This window comes from Corvus moneduloides, chromosome 3 (genome assembly GCF_009650955.1).
Source record: "Corvus moneduloides isolate bCorMon1 chromosome 3, bCorMon1.pri, whole genome shotgun sequence".
NCBI classification, from domain to species: Eukaryota; Metazoa; Chordata; class Aves; order Passeriformes; family Corvidae; genus Corvus; species Corvus moneduloides.
The window spans coordinates 19961322-19983185 of NC_045478.1; the positions used below are offsets into that span (position 1 = coordinate 19961322).

At 38.8% G+C, this 21864-nt stretch overlaps 1 protein-coding gene across 16 annotated transcripts in view; it reads left to right on the forward strand.

Annotated features, from left to right (window-relative positions):
• The window catches only part of MYT1L (myelin transcription factor 1 like), a 315791-nt gene that overhangs the window by 291822 nt on the left and 2105 nt on the right, over positions 1–21864 (forward strand). For 10 of the 16 annotated variants that reach the window (XM_032104530.1, XM_032104529.1, XM_032104533.1 and 7 more), the window contains 4 exons: positions 14244–14335; positions 16147–16256; positions 20708–20851; positions 21172–21864. The exon at positions 21172–21864 is cut by the window's right edge and continues 2105 nt beyond it. In XM_032104530.1, coding sequence (XP_031960421.1) covers positions 14244–14335; positions 16147–16256; positions 20708–20851; positions 21172–21312 — 487 coding nt within the window. In that variant the 3' untranslated portion in view covers positions 21313–21864. The remainder of the gene's footprint in view (positions 1–14243; positions 14336–16146; positions 16257–20707; positions 20852–21171) is intronic. The other 6 variants (XM_032104532.1, XM_032104546.1, XM_032104542.1 and 3 more) reach the window with 1 other exon arrangement.

Here is a 21864-nt window from a genome sequence, read left to right on the forward strand (position 1 = left end):
AGGATCAATGGATCCTGGAGAGTTGTCCACTTCAGTGAAGTAGACACTGGCCTTTAATCAGTTCTACCATAAATGTCATTGACTGTGTCAAGAGGGAGTGGGTTTCCCCTGCCTACAAATAGGTACTTTATGCCATTTGAATTGTTCTTAGAGTATGCATTATGGCCACACTGGGTTGACTTGTGAGACACTCCGTTCTTTGATTATGACAGCTAAGAGCTGAATGTGCCTGGCGGGGATCTACAAAGGTACTGGTCTTGTTAAATGAACGGGCCCCACAGCTCCATGACAGCTTTGACACACAGTTCTCATGCAGATGTTTAAACCCAGGTGCCATAATCTGGAGCTCAATCCCACCTAGATTACAGACTATCCATTTTCTTACGCAAAGGTGAAATATTCCCTGACTTTCAGTGTATCCATTCTAACAGACTGTGGTCTTATCTTCTACCACTAATAACATTTTGCTATACAGCCATGCCTGTACATCTCAAATTCTCACCTTCTCCAGAGAAGCAGTGCTATGCCAGTTACACAGTAAAACCAGATTTACAGACATTCTTTTGCAGGTAGAGCTATGTTCAGCATGCACGAGGGGAAAGCAGGGCTGTGGCCTTTAACTGAGTCAGTAAAAGCTCCTCAGGAAGGAGTAGTTAATGTCTTCATTTTTGCCAGTACACCTTGCTGCTCTCCTAATAGGGGATTTTTCCTTCCCAGTGCAAATATTTTTCTATCATCAGACTTTTCTAAGCATATATATATATATATATATATATATATATATATATATATATATATAAAAATTGCATGTGTAGATGTCCTTTATATCTTCTCCGAGATTTTTATATTCTGCCATTTGTAGATAGCTGTTAATATGCTGTTATTAAAACAGCTGTAATATTCTGGAAATGAACTGCAGACTGGCTTGTGAAAATGAAGCCAACTGTTGAATTTATCAAATAGATATTAGGAATGATGTTTTTGAGGTAAAGATTTCTTAGAGCTGCTGTTGACACTGTACACATGATGTCATTGCACTGGTATCAGTAGACACTGGAGATGATCCACAAGTGCTGGTAAATCAATAAAAACCTCTCCAACTGGTATGTAGTCTGGGATTTAAATATATGCATATTCCTACATTCACACTTCTGAAGCAGAATTTAGTAGCCAATAAAAAACGTCGTAAATTTTGATGAATTTTGAATCCTACCCTATGATCAAAGGTACCAACAAAGGTTTCTGGTTTTTAACATTTCATTGCCTGTTCACAGAAATTTCTGTGAATAGTTTTATTTTGTCAAAGAGTTTGCATTAGGAAATAATGGAAACAGAGAGTTATCAGGAGGGACTTGAAACATAGGATTAAGTGTGCTATGCTTCAAAAAGGAGCCTCTGCTAGGAAAAGAGGCCAGTGTGAAATTAGGTGACCTATGAGCAATATGAAAACAAATTGGAAGGCATGTAAGCATGGAGTCAATAGATAGATAAATTAAATAGGTTATAATGAAATGTGAATTCCTTATTATACTGTAGCTTTGCAGTTTAGTTCTTGAACAGACCCTTACATCCCCATATTTGATTTAAGATTTTTATGGATGGCACTATTTCTAGTACTGTGATCAGTGGGGACTTTCTCAGAATATACTTGGTTTTAGCAACCCTGCTCCTTTGCACAGAAGAGGAAATGTGCTTGTGCTGACCTCAGTAGAAATTACCTGCAGAAATGCCTTTTCAGATCTAAAACAGTGTTCTTGCTCCTATCTTTACCTCACTTTTATTTACATAAGTGTTCACCTATTTCAAATACATTAATGTAGCTTTTAAATTCCTTTTACTATGGAAAACTGTTGTGGTTTAACCCCAGTCAGGACCACTGCCCCACTGAGTTGCTTGTTCACTTCCAGCAGGATGGGGGAGAGGATCTGAAGTGTGAAAGTGAGAAAACTTTTGGGTTGAGATTAATAGGTAAAGAAAAAGCCACACTCACAAGCAACACAAAACAAGGAATTAATTTACTGCTTCCAATGGGCAGTCAGGTGTTCTGCCATGCCCAGGAGAGTAGGGCTCAGGTAATGGGGTCTTGGGAAGACAAGCATCATCCCTCCAAATGTCTCCCCCTTCCTCCTTCTTCCCCGAACTCTCTATACTGAGCATGACACCATATGTTGTAGGATATCCCTTGGGTCAGTTGGGATCATCTGTCCCAGCTGTGTCCCCACCTAGCTCCCAGCTTGTGCACCCACAGCCCCATCAGTGGTAGGATGGGGTGAGAAGCAGAAAAGGCCTTGACTCTGTATGAGCACTCCTCAGCAGTAAGGAAAACACCCATGAATTATCCATGCTATTTCCAGCACAAATCCAAAACACAGCCTCATACTAACTACTCTGAAGAAAATTAACTCTATTCCAGCCAAAGCCTGTACAAAAACATGGTAGTAGAGCTGCAATATACAAGAGGTGATCAAATTATAAGTATTTTTTCCCATTAACAAGCTAATGCTAAATAGAGATGAAAGTGTAGAGAAGGGTGATTTTTCTTTAGCGAACCTGTATCCTTGCTGAGGACAGTAGGACTTACTCCAAGATCCATAAAAAAGTTTATAGAACAGGATTTGTATTTGAGCAGCAAGGGCATGCCACTGTGTTTGCAAAATGTCTAGATGTTGTGAGAGGAAGCAATGGACATCATCCACTGCCTTTTCCCTTCTGAAGGAATGTATGTAGAAATTATCAAGTGGTTATGGGAGATGATTACATATGACACTTGTTACAGACTATCCACTTTATGCATAGGAAGATTTAGTTAATCGTAAGGCTGTCAGAAAGCCCACAGGCAGCAGTTCATTCAGTTCAGCCATTACCACACACACGTCCTAAAGTGAAGGAGCACTGTCAGTGCTGTTTCCTCCAAAAATTCTAGGTTGGTCATAGCTCTGAGTTGCACAACTGCATTGCTAAGCATGGGAACAGACAAATTATGAAAAAGGAAAAGACAAAAAAACCCAAAAAACTTCTAGGCAGGAGCTGCCCTCTGCAACTGCTTTCTGGAAGCTGGCTGATACCTACACTTACATGGATCCTCAGAGGACCTCTAAGTTCTCAAACGTTCAAATCATTTAGGAGATGACAAATGTGAGGAAAGAAGGTTGGAGATGTAGACTTTTCATATGCAGATCCTTTTTCTCATTAAATATGCTTTGCTAGAAATAGACACTGCATAAAAGCCCTCTGTGATCAACCTCAGCTTCTGAAAGGAAGATTTGCAAACACCACCTACAGTCAAACCTCCTGGTGCTCAGGGCTGCAGCTTGAACCGGTGTCCATAGAACAGCAGCTCACCCCAGGATTTGTCTGGGATGGGTGGATGCCCCAAAGAGGCAGCAGCTCCGTTGTACAGATGCTTTACAAAACACAGTCTAGTGGCTACAAATTTGCTCCTAAATTGTTGTAGAGCTTTCAATATTTGCCTGAAGTCACATCCTGTCTTAACAGCAGCATTTCTCAGCTTCACCAATTAAAAACATAAGAATACTTATCATTAGGTCAGCAATGGCTCTCCAGCCTATCCACATCTTTTTTCATAGTGTGAACTTAAACTGAGCACCATGTTCCAGGCGTGGCCTGACAAGGGCTGAGTGGGACAATGACTTCTGTGTCTCTGTGATGGTGCTCTTGTTGATGCAGCCCAGCTCCCGCTGGTTCTCTGTGCCACAGCAGCACCTCTCACTTACACTGAGCTTGTCAGCCCCAGGATTCCCAGGTCCCTTTCCACAGAGCTGCTCCACAGCCAGGTAGGCCCCAGCCTGTGCTGCGCTCCTGGGTTATGTTTTCCCAGGTGCAAGACCTTACACTTGTCTTGGTTAAACTTCATAAGATTCTTGTCAGCCCACTCTCCCAGCCTATCCAGGTCTTCCTGCAGTGTGACTTTCCCTTCCAAGGAGTTCACTTCCCCACTCAGTTTGGTATCATTATCAGACTTCATCAGGATACACATGGTCCTATTGTCCAGGTCATTTATGAAGATTGTAAACAGGATTGGGCCCACTATGGATCTCTGGGAGACCCCACTTGTGGCAGGTTGCCGGTTTGAAAAGGAGCTGTTTACCACCGTGTGCAGCCTCTCAGCCAGTTCCCTACCCACTACACAGACCATTTGTCCAGACCATAACATATGTTTCTCTAGGAGGAGGCTATGGGAAACCATATCAAAAGCCTTGGAGAAATCCAGGTAGACAATATCCACTGGTCAACCCCATCAACCAAGCAGGTTACTTCATCACAAAAGGCAAATTTGCTTTTGCAGGCTTGTCAAGCACAGCTGGCCCTTGGTGAATCTATGCTGGCTTTTCCCAATCATGTGCTTCATCTGACTTGTGATAGCCCACAGGAGGATTCATTCCATAATTTTCTCAGGGACTAAAATAAGGCTGATGAGCCTGTAGATCTTCCTTTCAGCTCTTCTTGTAGGTGGGGTTGTCACTATCTTTCTTCCAGTTTTCTGGGGTATCCCCTTACCTCCACAACTTCTCAAAGATTATGGAAGCCTTGCAACAGCATCAGCCCACACTCCTCACACCCTTGGGTGGGCAATGTCAGGGCCCATGGATCTGTAGCGTTAAGCTCCTGTAACAGTTTACTTGCAACTCTTCCATCAGTGGTGGTCAGTCTGTTTGCATCAACCTGGAATTTTGTTCCCAAGGCCTGGTGCCCAACAGTGTTGGTAAATACAGAGGTGAAGGAAGTGTCAAGTACCTCTGCCTTTTCTGCATTGTTGGTGACTAATTCACCTCTCCCATATAACAGTGGGCCAGTATTTTCCTTCTGTTTCCACTTGCTGTCTGTGTGCCTAAAGAACCATTTCTTGGAGTTTTTTACATTTCTGGCCAGTTTCAATTTGAACTGAGCTTTTGCTATTCCAGCTGCATCTTTGCATCCCCCGGCAACAGCCTTGTCATTCCCAATGGGTATTTGCCCACTTTTCCATCTCTGGCTCTCTCTTGGTTTTGAGCAGACCCAGAAGCTCGCAGTTAAGCCAATTGCAAGCATCCTTTAAAACACAGATGAAAACTGCCAGATGAATTCTCAAGGTGCTCTAAATTTCCAAAATACCCTATTTGTCAGGAGTCTGTGTCCAGCAATATCTTTTGAAAGGTGTTCCTGTGCTGTACACTGAAAATGGTAAAAACTTTGCAGAGAGAAATCTATTTATTTCTGTTTGTGAAACATAAATACTGTCAAACTCCAGATTTGTAAGAAGCTTTTAATATGCAGTGCATTAAAGTATTTGATTGCATCTATTTCTAGCCAGGTCTCTTGTCAGGTCAACTCTCATCCATGCTTTTATTTGTTGCAACAGTAAGTTGACAGAGTGCCACATTTCTGTCAAAATTAATTCACTCTTAGTTCTCATTGTTTTACTTTTTCTCTGATAGGCTTTTTCAATTGTTTAGGGTGTTTGTTTGTTCATTTGGTTTTAATCTGCCTGTCCCCTCCCTGCCATTGATTTATTTTGCTGTTTTTCCTATAAGCTGTACATTGCAATTCAGCAGGAGAACATCATACATCATTAAGAGTATAGAAGAGCTAACCAAATTCACTGCATTTAACAGCAGCTACAACTGACAATGATAAGCATCATCATGATGACATAATTAAAAGATGACAGACATGGAAGTGCATTGACATTTCCAAGAAGACAAAGAAAGAAATGTGGCAATTAAATGTAATAATAGTATACATAAAGAAAAAAAAATTAAAATAAAATCTTTGTGGTGGGCCCTACAGTACACAGGATTTTTTTACTTAGTAATTTTGTGTTGACCCATAAGCTTAAAGGAAAAGGGTCCTCCTAAACCGTATTTCAACACCTTTCTCTTCCCATCCTCCTTCTCTCCTACTTTAGTGTTCTGGCCCTTTTCTCTTTTCTGTCCCTGTGGCTCCTGTTCAGTCTTCTTACTTCTGAGCTTCTCAGTCCCCAGCATTTGAGGTCGTTGGTCCACTGGCAGAACAGGACTGGCAGTCTCAGGCATTGCTTCCAGCAAGCATTCTTCTGCTCCAGGCCCTGCAGCCCTGAACAGGACTGGTGGCAGGGAAGGCTCCCAGTTCTCATATGCACAAAGTACATGGAGGGTCTGGCACTAAACACTAATTCACATCCACTTAGTATGTCCAAGGGACAGTCTGTCAGAGGCTTATAGCTCTGCCAAATCTACTTTCGTTTTTATGAGAATAGCAGAATGCATCTCTAAACTCAGAGCAACACCCCATGAAATGTCATTTCTTGCTCCAATTCATGGACAGTTAGAGTTATTCACTGAATTATTTGGACTTTTTTGTTCCCCTCAGTAGGTACAAAACGATGTATATGGACAAAACAGTGGTATAGAAGTATATTGTGAGAAATAGAAATATTTTTCCAATGACATTTGGAAAAAAAAATTAGCCTGGCCAGACAGTTACTATTGAAGATTTCAGTCAGATCAGTTAAAATCTGGCAAAAGTTAGAAGTGACTAAATGCAGAGCCTGGTTGTTGAAAGAGTCAGGCCCTTTGACTCTAGGTAGTTCTGCCAGCTCTTTTCATTATAAGCTGGAAGAAGGACGGAATAGTATTTTAATCAGATATACTATCTGTTAAACTGGAAGGCTCTTAAGAGTAAGCTAATCCAAAGGGACTTAAGAGGTTTACTTACCTTGGGAAAGTCACAGAGAAAATAATAAGGAATCCATATTAGAAAAAGCAGACTGCACAATATAAACAAGAAAAATAATTTTGCTGAGCAGACCTGACAAATTGCAGCAGACAGCAATTGTACAGGTGCTTGCAATGTGACACCTCCTAGATTTCAGGCACTTAGCAGAAGCTGTCTGGTTATAAGTCTGCTTGTCCTCATTCCAGACATAGCCCATAAAAAGCAGGGAATACATGATGACTTTTTAGATTTCAGGAGGCATGAATTTTCCTCTTGAAGTACTTTTTCTCTTTGCTGTCTGTACAAGTGTTTAGAGAAATTGTGCTTCATTTTAAGTGCCAGAGTGAGCTGGACTTGGTCACTAAATAGATCACTTGAAATTTTGAGCCGCCTAAGAGCACTAATCAGAGGTGTGTAGCTAAACATACACCTTAGCTATTTATATACAGGAAGTCTCAACCTTTCTCCTTCACAATACATGCCCTATTCAACAGCCCAGTATATACTGGTCTTCAGGTCATCTGTCCTGTTGTGGGCAGTCACCAGACAGGAGAGGCTGATAAGCTTTGCAGAAGCCAGCCCCCAGCTCCTGGGGCACTCAGTTGTTCGCCATTAAGTGTACGGCTCAGTGCTGGGGTCATCTGTAAGTCATGTAATGTGCTGCAGTGGGTACTCACTCACCAAAGAATAAACGAGAGATTTTTGAGCAATTGTTGCATGTTGGGCAAGAGCCAAACCTCCTTCCCTCTTCAGGGATGATACAGATCAAAGCTCGTTAACACATGTGAGAAGCCCACCCACAAAGCTGTTTTGCTGACTAAGCAGCTTCAGTTAACTAAATATGATGTAAATTTGCCAAGGGACTACTGTGCCCAGCTGAAGGGCAACTTTGGCAGTGCTCTTACAGTCCCAGCATTTCAAGATTCATTAATCCCTTTTCTGGTGTATATTTATGCCCCAGGGGGCTTCCTTTCAAATTGAGTCTGCTCTCAGGGCCTTTTCTCTCAGCTTTGCCATGTTAACAATTCTGCATAATTTCTATTTTTTTTTCTTACCTGATGCATGCTTTATTCTTTTGTTATGAGGGATAGGCATAATTAAGCTATAACGCTGTCTTACCTTTTAAATCTCCAATAAAAAACCCCAAAAACCTTATCTTCTTCTGGGTGGCCATTCACTCTATCTCATTGTCCTGACTGACCAGATTTTAATGCTAATTCAACCCTCCCCCCCTAAAATAAGAACATAGTTCTTTCCAGAAAGTCATTCTGAAACAATGATCAGATATCATTAAAATAATTTTGGAAAGCTTGCATTTTGTTTTAATCATAATGGCTATATTTTTTTTATGACCATTTGGGTAGCGGTTTAATTTTTCTTACTGCTGAAGCCAATGCAAAGATCTATTTAAACAGAATAAAATATCAGCTACTTTCCTCAGCAACTTCGGAAAGCAATTTGAATTCAGAGCTGTCACTTTCCACATTACATTGAACTTTTAGTATTTGTAGTATTAGTATTTAGTATCTAGTATTAGATTTCCCTCCTGATTCAAAATTGAAGTTTTTCACCCCAAGCATTCAGGTGTGAGTTGTAAATGCACCCTAAAAACCCAAAACAAAACAAAAAACCCACAAAAAACCCCAACCAGCCAACCAACCAAACAAAAGGCTTTAGCCAGGAAACAAGACCTATAAAGGGCCACATTAATAAAAATCATTCTTTTCCAGTGAAGAATTCTGAAACTGAGCTGAACAGATGATTTTTTTTCCGACACCCGACACCATACAAAGACAGTTGGGGTTGTGTGGTCAGTAGGGAGAAGAGATTCCTCTATGAGTCACGTCAATCTCCATGCAAACAAAACTGCCTTGTTTGCAAAACCTCTCTCCTGGATTCCCTTTGCTTCACATCTCAGTAAAAACCTGGGGAAAAGCCAATCACCCTTGAATGTAAATAAAACTGAGTGCTGGTTTAGGGAGGGTTCCTTTTATCTATGCTGGAGCTGTGCATAGAGTATTTCATCCTTTAAGGTGTGTAGCAGAATTTACTTATGGGAATAAGGAAATCGCTAAAGCTGATACCCTTCAACATAGGAAAAAAGGAATAGTTCATGGATTTAATATTACACCAAGGAATGGGCTACTTTGATCACTGAGTTTGATCTCTTAACTTGAACTTCAAACATTAGCAAATAGTTGAGGAGCTTAGTCGTAAAAGTAAGGTTTCAGCCATTAACAAAATAAAACAGTCATTCTCACTGTGATCTGTATTTCCCTGAATTTCAAAAGAATTTACATCTGGGGCTTGTTTTGAATGTATCTCTAGTTAAAAGAGGTCCCTTGAAAGTGACTTGTTCTTTCCTCTAGTCTATAGACAATGCTATTTTTAATAAACAGGAGAAGTGTTTCATTTTCTTTTTGAAAAATCGCTGTGGTAGTGAATCTATAAACATCTTGCAGGGTTTATGAAGTTTGTCCTTAGAATGCTTTTTGGGTACTACAGGTTGAGGCTCTGGTTTCTTTACACCCTGTTTCTTTCTTTGTAAACTTCAACAACTTTCTTTGTAAACTTGTCAACTTCAACTTTGACATACCAAATATAAAAGTTGTGTTTTATTTGACCTTTATCTACTCCTTTCCTATATCCCTACTTCTCTGTTTGGAAAGTGTTTTCTTCACTTGACAAGCCAAGTGCAATTTCTTCAGCTTCAAGAGGGACTAAACTGCATCTGTGTGCTGAGGAAAAAAATGTATTTAACACACAGCTGGAACCCAGATAACTAAAATCAGTCACCCAGACAATTGCTCCATTTGGTCAATGATCTTCCACTCTGGTGGCCTCTCTTGTTTACATCCCTGAAGACAATGCAATTACATTCTTGAAGCAGTTCAGGATTTTAGCCCACATTTATTTATTTTTTAATTTCTCAGTAAATGTGCACTGAACACTACCTAAATACCCCTTTAAAACTTTTTTTCACCACTAATTTTCATTTTATTTTTGAACACATTTCACCCTCTTTTCAAATCCACTGAATATATGGCAAGGCACTGGTTGCATTAAGATAACCACAGTGCTAAACCAGAAAGAAAATACATTCTTCACGTTATGTTCAATTCTAATAGATACAATCACCATATAGTCTTTATAGTATTTTGTTAAGTTATGGCAGAGGGTGATTTTCTAGGATGAAGTGCCAGACCATACTTTTCTTTCTCAAATTAGAGGTTAAGCTCAACAGTAGAAATTAATCAAGAGCAAAGACACATTGCATCCCAACAAAATAAGGTGCTGATGGTCATCTGGTTGTTGATACAACAGAGACTCACAGCTCTTGGTGGATCAGAAACTCAGAGGGACCCAGGAGCTGGGTGCTGGTGCTTCTCACAGTCCCACCAAAATGCTGTACCTTCAAGCCCTGTGGCATCCAGAGTCTGACAGAGATAATGCATGGCTTGGCACGTTTATACTGAATTTATTACAGCAGTACCCCAGCAATGTTGTTAGAAAGTCTAACTCATTTTTATTATGGAAAGAGTACTCAACTATGTTTATATTTTCTTATAATTTCTCATGTGTATGAGAATAATGGTAGGAGCAAGTGAGATAATTGTGATTAATTTTACTAGTTCTTTGCTGGAATGATTAAGCTGCAGAATTATGTAAAAGTCAGTGTAAAGTTTGAAAACCTATGACAAACATCAACTGTAAAGGCTTCAAACTTAAGCATAGAGTATCTTGAGTTGGAAGGCACCCACAAGGATCATCTAAGTCCAGCCCCAAGAATCACTCCATGTGCCTGAAGAATATTGTCCAAATACTTCTTGAGCTCTGTCAGGCTTGGTGCTGTGACAACTTCCCTGGGGAGCCTGTTCCAGTGCCCAACCTCCCTCTGGGTGAAGAACCTTTTCCTAATATTCAACCTAAACCTCCCCTGACACAGCTTCATACCATACTTAATGTGAGGATAAGTATTATCCTTAACAAAACTACTACCTAGATGTTTCTCGTGGTCTTTTTTTCATTTTTGAGATATTTAAAGCATATGTTGCATAACTCTTAAAACACTGAAATACCTTTCAGTTGTATTCTTTTGTTTGCCAGTCACAGGAAAAAAAAAAATCATATCTACTATTTTCTGTCTCCTTTTGTCCTTCTGTCTCCTTCTACCCCCCAGTCTTCTAGAAATCTCAGGCAGCTCTGTCTCACTGGGATTTCAATTCAAGCTTTTTGGTTAACTTTACACCTCCATGAGGTTCAGCCTCTGTACAATAGTCCACTTTTGGTGCATATATCCTGACTTCTTTTGGTTGTTCTCAAATCAGACAAAGAGCAGTTGCTTTCAGTAGTAGTAAACATAATCAATAAGATAAAATGGAAGAGGTTGAATGTCCTTGCAGAGTAGAAGCTTATTCTAAAAGTCCTAATTTACTTTTTTAGTTACTTAAAACAGTTTTAGGTAACTTAATTAAGAACAGAGCAAAGCAAAAAGGATGCACATTGCTATATTTGACTAACTCATTTTTGAAGAATTTAGACACGTTAAACAAACTGTAGTAAAATTCAATACTCTAATTTAGGTTACTAACTTGGTATCTGCTTCACTGAAAGTGCCTGGCTCAGGAAAGTGAGATAATCTGCTTACAATATGATATACAAATAAAGAAGAAACAGATTTGCCAGAAAAGACCTGCAGAGGAAGTCAATGGCATGCTCTGTGAGCAGGAAACCTTTGGGAGTTTTGAACGCTTTCTTGAATTGCATAAAGCCACTGGAAAATTTGGGACCATCTTTTCATTCATAGCCTCTTCTAAGGACGAACACGTAACAAGCTAAAAGTAATCATAGAGGTGTATGATGCACGTTAAAGCCATGCATGTAAGGATTGGGGAAGCAAAAAGAAGAAGCTTGTGGCTTAGGCATGCAGATGCATTTCAAGAAACCCATTTTGGTCAAAGCCCTCCTTTGTCTGTGCATATTGTATTAAATCACCAGCGGGTTAGAACAAAACTAATCTGGCTACAAAATGTGGAAGCCTTCTGCATCCTCACTTGTATGCCCAAAAAATAAGCCCTTTGCCTTTCCCCTCACTAACTCACGGTTCATCTGGGTGCCTCCAGAAGAAGGTAGATAATCCATGCAGAAGGACTCTCCAACAGTTCTAGCAGCAAGGATGGAGCACAGCACCCAGATCTTTGTGGTCTGGTTTAGGCAGAAGGCATCTGGTGCCCAGGTGCCTGAACTGCAGCCGAGCTATAGGTGCTCCCTACGTGCCTACCCCGGCACTCTCGATCTCTCTCCAATGGCAATGGGCCACAGGAGTTGCTGTTTGCCAGCTAGAATGTGACCACCCTATTTTGTGGAATAGGAAAGCTTAGTATTGTACATATGGAACTTTGTACCTGGGGCCTCAGGGTGAGAGCGCACCTTGGAGCACCCTGGGCATACCAGTGGAGAGGCAACCTTCCAGACAAGCTGAAAAGATATCTACAGGTTTAGGCAGTCCTGAAAACTTGGTGTATAGAACCATGGCCCGGGAACAAGATCAGGTCCTTGGCACCAAAATTTGGATTTAGGCACGCTGAGTCTCACGGTAGATTTCTAATACTTCTGAACAAAATTTTTTTTGTTTGATTGTTTTTGTGTGCTCTCAGGTGTGCTGTTCTAGCATCCAGATTTCTTGTTGGTCTGTTTGAATGCTGTACTTTTAGGCTGTTTGAAGGCTGATTGTACTTTGAGGGATTCCCTATGCTGCCATCAGTCAAGACTTTTAGAGAGGAAAAGGCTACAGAACAAGATGAGAATAAACTAATGCAGTTGTTGTAATGCCCAGTGATGCTAACTTGTTCTAAAAAAGAGTGAGGACAAAATATGAGACAATTCATTAAATCAACAGAAAGATTACAAAAATGAAGTCAATTAAATGATGCAGAAACTTTGTATATACTGTTATCTCATTTCTTTCTCTGTGCCAACATTTTTTCCCAAGATGCCAAATCCTCTCCTCCTTAATCGTCTTCAAGGCTCCCTTTGACACTTCAAGAGGACAGTTGTTTACAGTCACACACTGAATCCATAGCAGACCTTGGAACAGTAATTTGGCGTCCTACCAACTAAGCTACAGCCAAAAGCTACTAGGTCATGCTATTTCTTGATACTACTAGTATTGCTTTATTATACATCTTCTTAGTCACAAAGCTGTAGAAAATGTTGAGCACAGATTCTTTTGCTGAGAAAATAAATTTTTTTATATATTTTTCTAAGAGCAATACTTTTTTGTATTACTGCACTTGGTAGCAGGCTTTTCAGAGAAACATTTTAAATAATCAAACACTGTATGTAAATTAGAGGACTTTATTTAGAAGAAAGTTGTCTCTTTACTTAAGGAATTGCTTTTAATCAAATACATCACTTTCCTCCATATTACAGAGCGATTATTTGAGTATTAGATTTGAATCTGATTTGCACAATTAAAAATTGTAAATAAAAGTCTTCCTTTGCATCTGGAGAGGAAATATAAATGTGCCTGTATGCAATGAGAAGTACGTGATGTTACTCAGTTTCCATGGCTATGAAAACTGAAATGTTGAGACAACAGGAAATTGTTTAGCAAGCTTCCAAATTCCCTTCACTAAAGCTAGGGCTTCCTTAGAATAAGATTATAGTTTTCCATCATTAAATTAGATTTAATATATATTTTCTCTTATCTGTGGTAGTGCAACTACATTAAAGATATGATTCTGGAAAAAGGAGGTAGTTTGGTGTGTACCATTATTTGTTAAATAGTGAGCACTGTCTGATCATTACTTTTATTTTTTACAATAAAGCCTGCTAAGACTGCATTTGCTGTCAAACTGTTTTGTACAATGTAATTAAAAAGCTTAATATTTTTGCAACATGAGAGAGGAGATAACTGAATGTACATCCATAAATGTAACAAATATGTATTATAAGGCATATATATCCCCTGTCAAGACAAGGTCATTTTTATTGGAATGACTTTCCTTGGGCTCCAAAAAAAAAGCCAACACATAGTTACTGCCATTTTAAAAAAAAATTTAGAAAACAGCAATTTAGTCAGCTCCATAGGTGATATTCACAATATCACAAAGAAAAGCACAGTTTATGAGAGCTAGTCATTTGGATGTGAGAGGTTGCTCATGTCCTCTCATCATTCAGTTCCATGTTTGAACATTTCAATCAAAAAAGGGTGGAAGTTCAAAGCAGGGACATGTAAATTCAAGTGGAAATATTAACACAAAAACTGCTTTTAAAATAAAACGTTTTATTAAAAGTATTTTGTCTTTAAAAAATTGGACTGTATATCTGACTTTTATATTAGCTGGCTATGCAAAAAGAATTTGGAAGAAAAAACACAACAATGAAATCACTACTGGTAAGTCCTTTTCTTTTTCAGACTAGTGCACTCTTTCAATGCTAGGCAGTGAAGATAAACTATGTCTCTGATACTGTTTTTATTACAGTTTTGGATTACAGATTTCTTTTCAGTGACCTGTCAAAATTAACAGGCTCCTTACTGTTCACAGTTTATCAGGATGCCCCAGAGCTACTTCAGCAATGAAGAAAGCAAAGCTGTCTGGAGAACAAATGCTAACAATAAAGCAGCGGGCCAGTAATGGTAAATTTTTAATCATTACCTCCTTAAATACTAATTCTCTGTAAACTAAAGTTACTGTTACTCTCCTGCCTTTTCTCCTACATGTATAAATCCACTCTGTATAAATTGGGAATTCACTGTCAGTAGAAGTGAAACCAGGCTTTATGCTCTGGAAACCTGAGCCAGGAGTAGAGCAGTCAGACTGAGTTATGTCTATATAAATCTAAAATATTTCAAAGTAGAATATACCATTATAATTTGCTGGTTCACATTTCATTCATCAAAGGTCAGTAGTTAGCCTTATATTGTTGCAGGATTCAGAAGAGAAAAAGGGTTTATTTCCGGAATGCCAATTCCTCCTGAGTTCCCCTGAATTCATTTGGACCTATGGCTCTGTAACCTCTGGTGGCTGGAGATGGCTTTGTGCCATTTCAGCTCCAGTAATCGTAATTCTTCCTGGGAACCTTGAGTTGCAGGGAAGATGATGAAAGTACCTTGGATGAAAGTCAGGATAGTACCCTGGTAGTTGAAGTGCAGTGAAAGCAAAACGTAGGTGCTTCAGTTCAAGTAAAGAATACGCAAAAGATTTGTCTGGGAGGTGCCCAAGTCCCGAATTTGCTTGGAAAACTATGTAGTCACTTAGTCAGTGACAGTGCATGCCTTCTTAACTGCTGGTGTTAACTGCATTTAGAGCCACAGAGCATCTGAATGCAGTGCAAGAGGCACCTCTGCCCACACGGCCAGCACAGCTGGAGAACGCAGTGGCTGTCTTTGTTCAAGAGCTTGTAGCCAGGGAGTGCGAGATCTGGGTGTTACTTTCTCTACAACCTGGGTAGTATTGAAAACTGTATCTGCCGTGCCCAGGAAGAATGCCTTATGGAGTAATATGTGGATATTTTGGCTACTTGGACGCATGGCCTGCCTAAGCAACCCAGTCCACTGATGGGGTGACTACATCAGTGGACAAGGAAAGGGATAGGAAGTCACTTACCTGAACTTCTGTAAAGACACAGCCATGGTCTCCCACAGCGTCCTTCTCTCTAAACTGGAGAGAGATGCATTTGATGAGTGGAGTGTTAGGTGAATAAGGAATTGGTTGGATTGTCACATCCAGTGGTCAATGGCTCAGTGTCCCTATGGACATCACTGACAAGTGGTGTCCCTCAGAAGTCCATATTGGTACCAGTGTAATTAATATCATCATTAATGACATGGATGAAGGGATCAAGTGGACCCTCGGCAAATTTGCAGATGACACCAAGCTGAGTGGTGCAGTGACACACCTGAAGGACAGGATGCCATCCAGAGGGACCTGGACAAGCTCGAGAAGTGGCCCATGGGAATCTTGTGATGTTTAACAAGACTGGGGCAAGGTGCTGCACCTGGGTCAGGGCAACCCCCGGTATCAACACAAGTTACAGGTCATTTTGATAATGCTGTGATATGAAGAGATTAGCATGTTAAGGTTTTTTACTTTCCTTCAGAAGATCTGTAAGTGGACATACTCTTTAAATAAATTATGTATGACAGTGGAGTGAAATTTGTTGCTGCAGGTGCATTTCTTGTAATATAGAGTTAAATGAGTGTATATAAAGTTAAAGATCCTTTTGATCCTCTAGGCATTTTCAACACTTTCACTGGAGAATGACTGCAATTTAAGAAGGAAAAGTAGTGGAAAATACTTCTTTTTAACTTCAGAATAAAAGTTTGAAGAATGCTTCCTTTTTCTTTCTTGCTTGAAATAAATTTATTTTCAAATATGGAAATATTTAATTCACTGAGCTCTGATTTAAACCTAAATTATTTTGACACTTTATTTTTATGTCACACAGGTATAGAAAATGATGAAGAAATTAAACAGTTAGATGAAGAAATCAAAGAACTAAATGAATCCAACTCCCAGATGGAAGCTGATATGATTAAACTCAGAACTCAGGTAACAGTTTTATGAAGCCCTAAATTCAAGATGCTTTTTCTATATGACTGATTAAAAGAAATATAGGAAATGTATCGTTCCCTTTTATGTTTCTTATATATTATGATATCTATCCATAATTTGCTATTTATAAATCTGAAAACAGTGTTCATTATGCACTTTCCACATCAGTTACCAACAGTAAAAAAACCAAAAAGAACTCAGCAAAATATATTCTTTAAAATAATGGCAAAGCATGACATGCCATGGTCAGCTTGGTATTTCCCCTTGATAAGGCTATGCCTTTCTAATAGCAGTTAAAATATTGTGTGGCAACATGGTCATTAACATAAGTTACAAGGTGAAGGAGCCCAGATGAACAACATGGCTTTTGCCATGTCTTGAAGAGGAAATTCAGATAGAGGAATGAACACCTGTTACACTTCATCATGTGATACCCTAAGTGCAGCCCTTGGCAGCAGCAGTGGTCCCAGAGATCCAGCTTAACTCTTTTTTCATTCCACATAAATTTGTTGGGGGGGAAAAAAAGCAGAAAACCTAACATTAGACTATTATCTAAAATTCCATTATTCAGCAGTCCTAACACTGGATGGAAAAAGCAAAAGAAGAAAATCAATTGAATTTCCCTAGAATTTTTCAGTGTCCGGCATAGACTCTGGTGCTTGTGTGTTCACATTATTTGAGCGTGGACACCAACAGTGAAATTCATCACAGTCCCCATGTGTCAGTCTTCAGTCCCAGGATCAGAGTCATCCAAATGATCTCAATGGAAACAGAGTAAACCATTCATTCCTTGTTACTTCTTTGTCTGCTGCTTGTGGAGATGGGCACCATGTCTATTCTCCTTCTCCTCTTGTATACTCATAAATGCAAGGCAGGATCTGCCTCTTCAACTTGGTTTTTATTTGACTTCAAATCAAGCCAAATTGATACTTAAACCTCACTGTTACTTTATGCCTGCATTCAGAGTATTGTTGTCATTATTCAGCCTTCATAGGATTTGATTCACAGTTTACACAGTTTCCTAATGTGACCAAATATAACCATAGGGTAATGAGGACAAAATCTGCAAGAACATACAGCAAGAATAATAATGAATGGCAGGAAAATTGCATATATTTATTCTTGAGAAATTTGGTGATAAGTTTTGGATCTGGCAGCTTCCAATTGCTTTGTTTTCTTCTGCTTAATACACTGTAGATGCTATTCACATACAGACTGATTTAGCTGAGTTTTAAAAAAATGTGAAGCTGTTTGGCTGTTACAGGTACATTGGTAAATGCTCCAGTTGTCAATAATTTACTGCACTTTCAATTTTATATTTGGCCAGATGAATTGAAAAATAAAGCCATGATAACACTATCACAGGCATAAACATGTATTGAGTTTCAGATTTATCTAGGAATTTCACATCAAGCTTTGATCTGAAATGAGTACAGAAGCCATATTTTAGTGGTCTCAGTTCCAGCTTTCATACTTCAAACCAGTGCCATAGGCACTTTGTGGAACGATTGCATGTTCTTGGTAAAGGAAAGCTCAGCTGATAATTTTACCGTCAAGTTAAAAGGATACTTTTCACACTTCAGTGCAGCAGATTTTAAAAAAGGGTAGAGTGACTGGCAGTAACACATACTGTTATTAAAATGATCAATGGGATTTTAAAAAGTAGAGGTACAAGAGACCATGAAAACATTATTTTGTCCACCAGTCATCTCTACCTCCTAAGATCTTCCTAAGACAATCCTGATAGGTGCTTGTCTAACCTGTTCTTTACCTCCTATACTCGAAATTCCACAATCTCTGGGTAATCTGGTCTAATACTTACCTGCTCTTACCCAACCAGATACTAAGGCCTTGCAGAGAATCCCAACTAAGTTAAACTTCAGTAAAAATTCAGACGCCTTAGTTTTAAATTCATACACTCTCCTGAAGAAAAGCAATTTACATTTACAACACATAGAGAGTTACATCACAGTCATTATCAAACTATTTAAAGGATCAAAGTCAACAGTCCCCTTTATCTGCAACAGTAAAATTATATTGGACATAACAAAGTGTTTGCTGATAAACCTTTTGAAAATCATTGTGCAACTCAGATTTCAGTAAGATTTGACAGATGGGGAATGTGCAGTGGGAAAATAGTGGAAGTTATGTGAACACCAGAAGTAGCAACAGTCTTGTTTGATACAGATTTGCAACCCATATGATTATAAGTGCCAGTGAAGGTTTTTCATGTGACAGGAACAGGAAATTCTTCCATGTAGAACTTTACTATCTAATAAAGTGAAATGTCAAGCCTTTTTTTTCGTTGGAGCATTTATAAGACTCTCCTTTACTCAGCTGCCTTTTTGCTTAAGACTTTGGAGAAAGTATTTTCAATCTAAGATCTTCTAGTAAATTTGTTCAAATTTAACGTGCAAATATGAGAGGAGCAGAAACATAGAGGGCAGAGGGGAAGAAAAAATCTGCAAATAGTTGTGCATCTCATTCAAACAACACATTATCCTATTTTCAGAATACATACAAGTAAACATTTCTTAGTTTTAGGGTAAAATGTGTTCAGCCTTTAAGCAAACAAATACAACAACTGAATATGCCAGCTTTCTTAAGATACTTACAGATGAATACTAAGTGAAGTGGTGAGATATGCTGATCAGCTGCCACTGTATTTGTAGATACTCAGCATCTCATGAAAAAAGCAAAAAAGATCTATTCAAGTTGCAGTGCTCAGCTAGATTGAAAATCTGTAGAATGTCAGCTCCTGATGAAGTTAGTGTGAGGTGGCTGCAGTATGCCATACTGAACTGAGCTTTCATTGGCATCAGACTCCTCACTCTGGTCTGTAATACAAAAAAAAAAAAAATTTAGGGTAGAATTTGGAGCATGACTTGACTGTAACAAGCACCTATGAAAGATGTTTTGCATTTGGATACAGCCTTTCCCCCCAATATAAAAAAGCTGAAAGCAAAATAAGACAAGAGGATGTGTGTCCAGGTTCAAAGCTGAAGAAATTATTTTCCCTAGTATTATTTTTTGTGGAAATAGCTCAGAATTAATTAATTGTGACAAAACCAAATCCCTACAATACTGGCAACTTGGATTAACTGCACGTGTAGTCAAAGCAAGAGATACTTAGAGACTGTTCATGTAGCACATCACTTTTCAAAGTTACTTCTGTCAACTGATGGCCTGCATTTCAATATGCAGACGGAAACTTTAGGTCCAGACAAAACCTTGGTACCTCTAACTACCTGACTGTGCTACCAATTTCCAAAAATTTACGCATCCATGGTCAAGTTAATATGCACTTAAGAACCTATAACCTTCTGCCTGTTACTACTGCACAAACCTCTGACCTTCCCATCAGCGTTTTAATTGTATCAATTCTTCCCATAGCTCGCTCTCTAGGCCAGTGTAGGAATGGATAAACCTCATTTTGAGAATTCAAAACCTTGTGTTCTTTGGCATTTTTTCCACTTCACTGGCTTCTTTTTTCTTTTCAATGTATATTTTAACCTACATACCCACACAGAGTATACTGTACACTCCTGTAATAGATGTTAACAGTTACCACCCCATGTGGAAAGTAAGGACAGGGCTAGAGAGGAAAGTGCAGACAGATGTGAGTGAGCTCTGCATGTGCTCTTGATGAGCTGGGCATAAGCCAGTGCTCATCTGAAATCCTTGTAGCTCCATTAGCACAATGCTGTCCAAACTCGGGGAAGCTGCCTCTCAGCAATGCTTTTAGCTCAAGCAGGGCACCATGCAAGGTCAGAGTTAATGTGTTTGGTCACCTGGTAATACAGGCAGACCACAGTCTCAGTTGTTTTCACCTGTACATACCACAGGGCTATGTGCAAATATTCTTCAGTTTCTTCAGTTTTACAAGTCATTTTATGTATTGGAAAACTTTCTGAATTTGTACATACATTGCAATAACGTGCAGTTGTTCAGCTTTCAAAAGCAGCCCTTTGAATTTGCACAGAGTCAAATTATACTTACAAAGAGCTAAACACTGGCAGCAAGGAGATGTGCATGCTTAATTAGCAAGATATATGTGTAGCTGAAAATATAAGAAAAGGATGACTTACTGCAGAGTGCCCCTAAGATTAGCTTCTAGGAGTTTAACTGCATGGGTGAACTTGTAGAACTAAGGTCCTTCTTAATGCCTTTTGACTGTACAAGAAAGGCTCTAAAGGAGTGGAATCAAATCCAAATTCATTCACTCACTATTACCAGTATTGAAAAGACAAGCTGTTAAAGTTATACAACATACAGTGGGAATAAAAAAGCCTTAGCAACGATAAGAACTGCAGACTCAAGCAAAACCTTTTAAAGCGTGAATGAATAGACCTTTTCTCCTTTCCCTGGTGGTTCTGTTCTCTCTCCCTTCAAAGAGTGCATGCTTTGTACCAATTTGCCTTATATTACATTGTACAAAAATTTGTCCATTTTAGATTACCACCATGGAGAGCAACCTGAAGACGATAGAAGAGGAGAACAAAGTAATTGAACAGCAAAATGAGTCTCTTCTTCATGAATTGGCCAATTTAAGCCAGTCTTTAATTCATAGTCTAGCTAATATCCAGCTGCCACATATGGTAAGTGATTGAGAGCACAAGTTAAGGAATTTGGCGATCTTCAGTTCACCTCATACAATAGATACCTTTTTTTATGTTTATGTTTCATCAACCAGTTGGATATTTGTGGTAACAGCACTGAAACCATAGAGATACATTTAACTGCTAACAGACATGGAGGGCCTGTTCCAGTGTATCCTGTAAAATTAAGTAAGAGCTAAATAGGCATTTTAAATATTATAAAAATGGTGGCAATATGCCTTGCTAATATGTTATGCTTAAATGAATATACAATTAAGAAAATAAAAGTTGTATATGAACTACTATTTAATATCTCGTAGGAACCAATCAATGAACAAAATTTTGATGCTTACGTGACCACTTTGACGGACATGTATACAAATCAAGATCGTTATCAGAGTCCAGAAAATAAAGCCCTACTGGAAAATATAAAGCAGGCTGTGAGAGGAATTCAGGTCTGAACAGCTGCTATAGTGATGAAAATCTTGCTTAAAAAAAGGATGCCTCTTGTTTTTTGCTGCTGTAATTTACCAGAAAGTGTTATATATTTATTTCTGTTTGAAACAGTGTTATGCTTACAAGACTTCATAATGATTTTATGTCTTGCTTTAAAGATAGTAACTGCAGAATAGTTTTTTGAATACATTCACATTTTGTACGTTTTCATATAAGCTGACATAGTGTGATATGCCATGTAATGTTTATAGCTGCTAATGTATGCACATTTTTGGGGTATATATATTTCTGAAGAGGTAAGCTGATCAAAATAAATAGAGTGTAAATTCTTTTTAATGCTTTAGTGATTAAATGTTTTAGTATTTTGAACTGAAATGGACAAAAAAAAAAAAACAGCTTTGAATGACAATGTTGCAGTCTGCAGCCACTTTTTAAACACTATCATTTTGCCTCATGTTGGAGGATTTTATGGGATTTAAGAAATACATTTTGTGTGCATATTGTTTCATAGCAAGAATTGGTTGCAAAAATGCTTTATTTTTGAACAATGCTTGAAA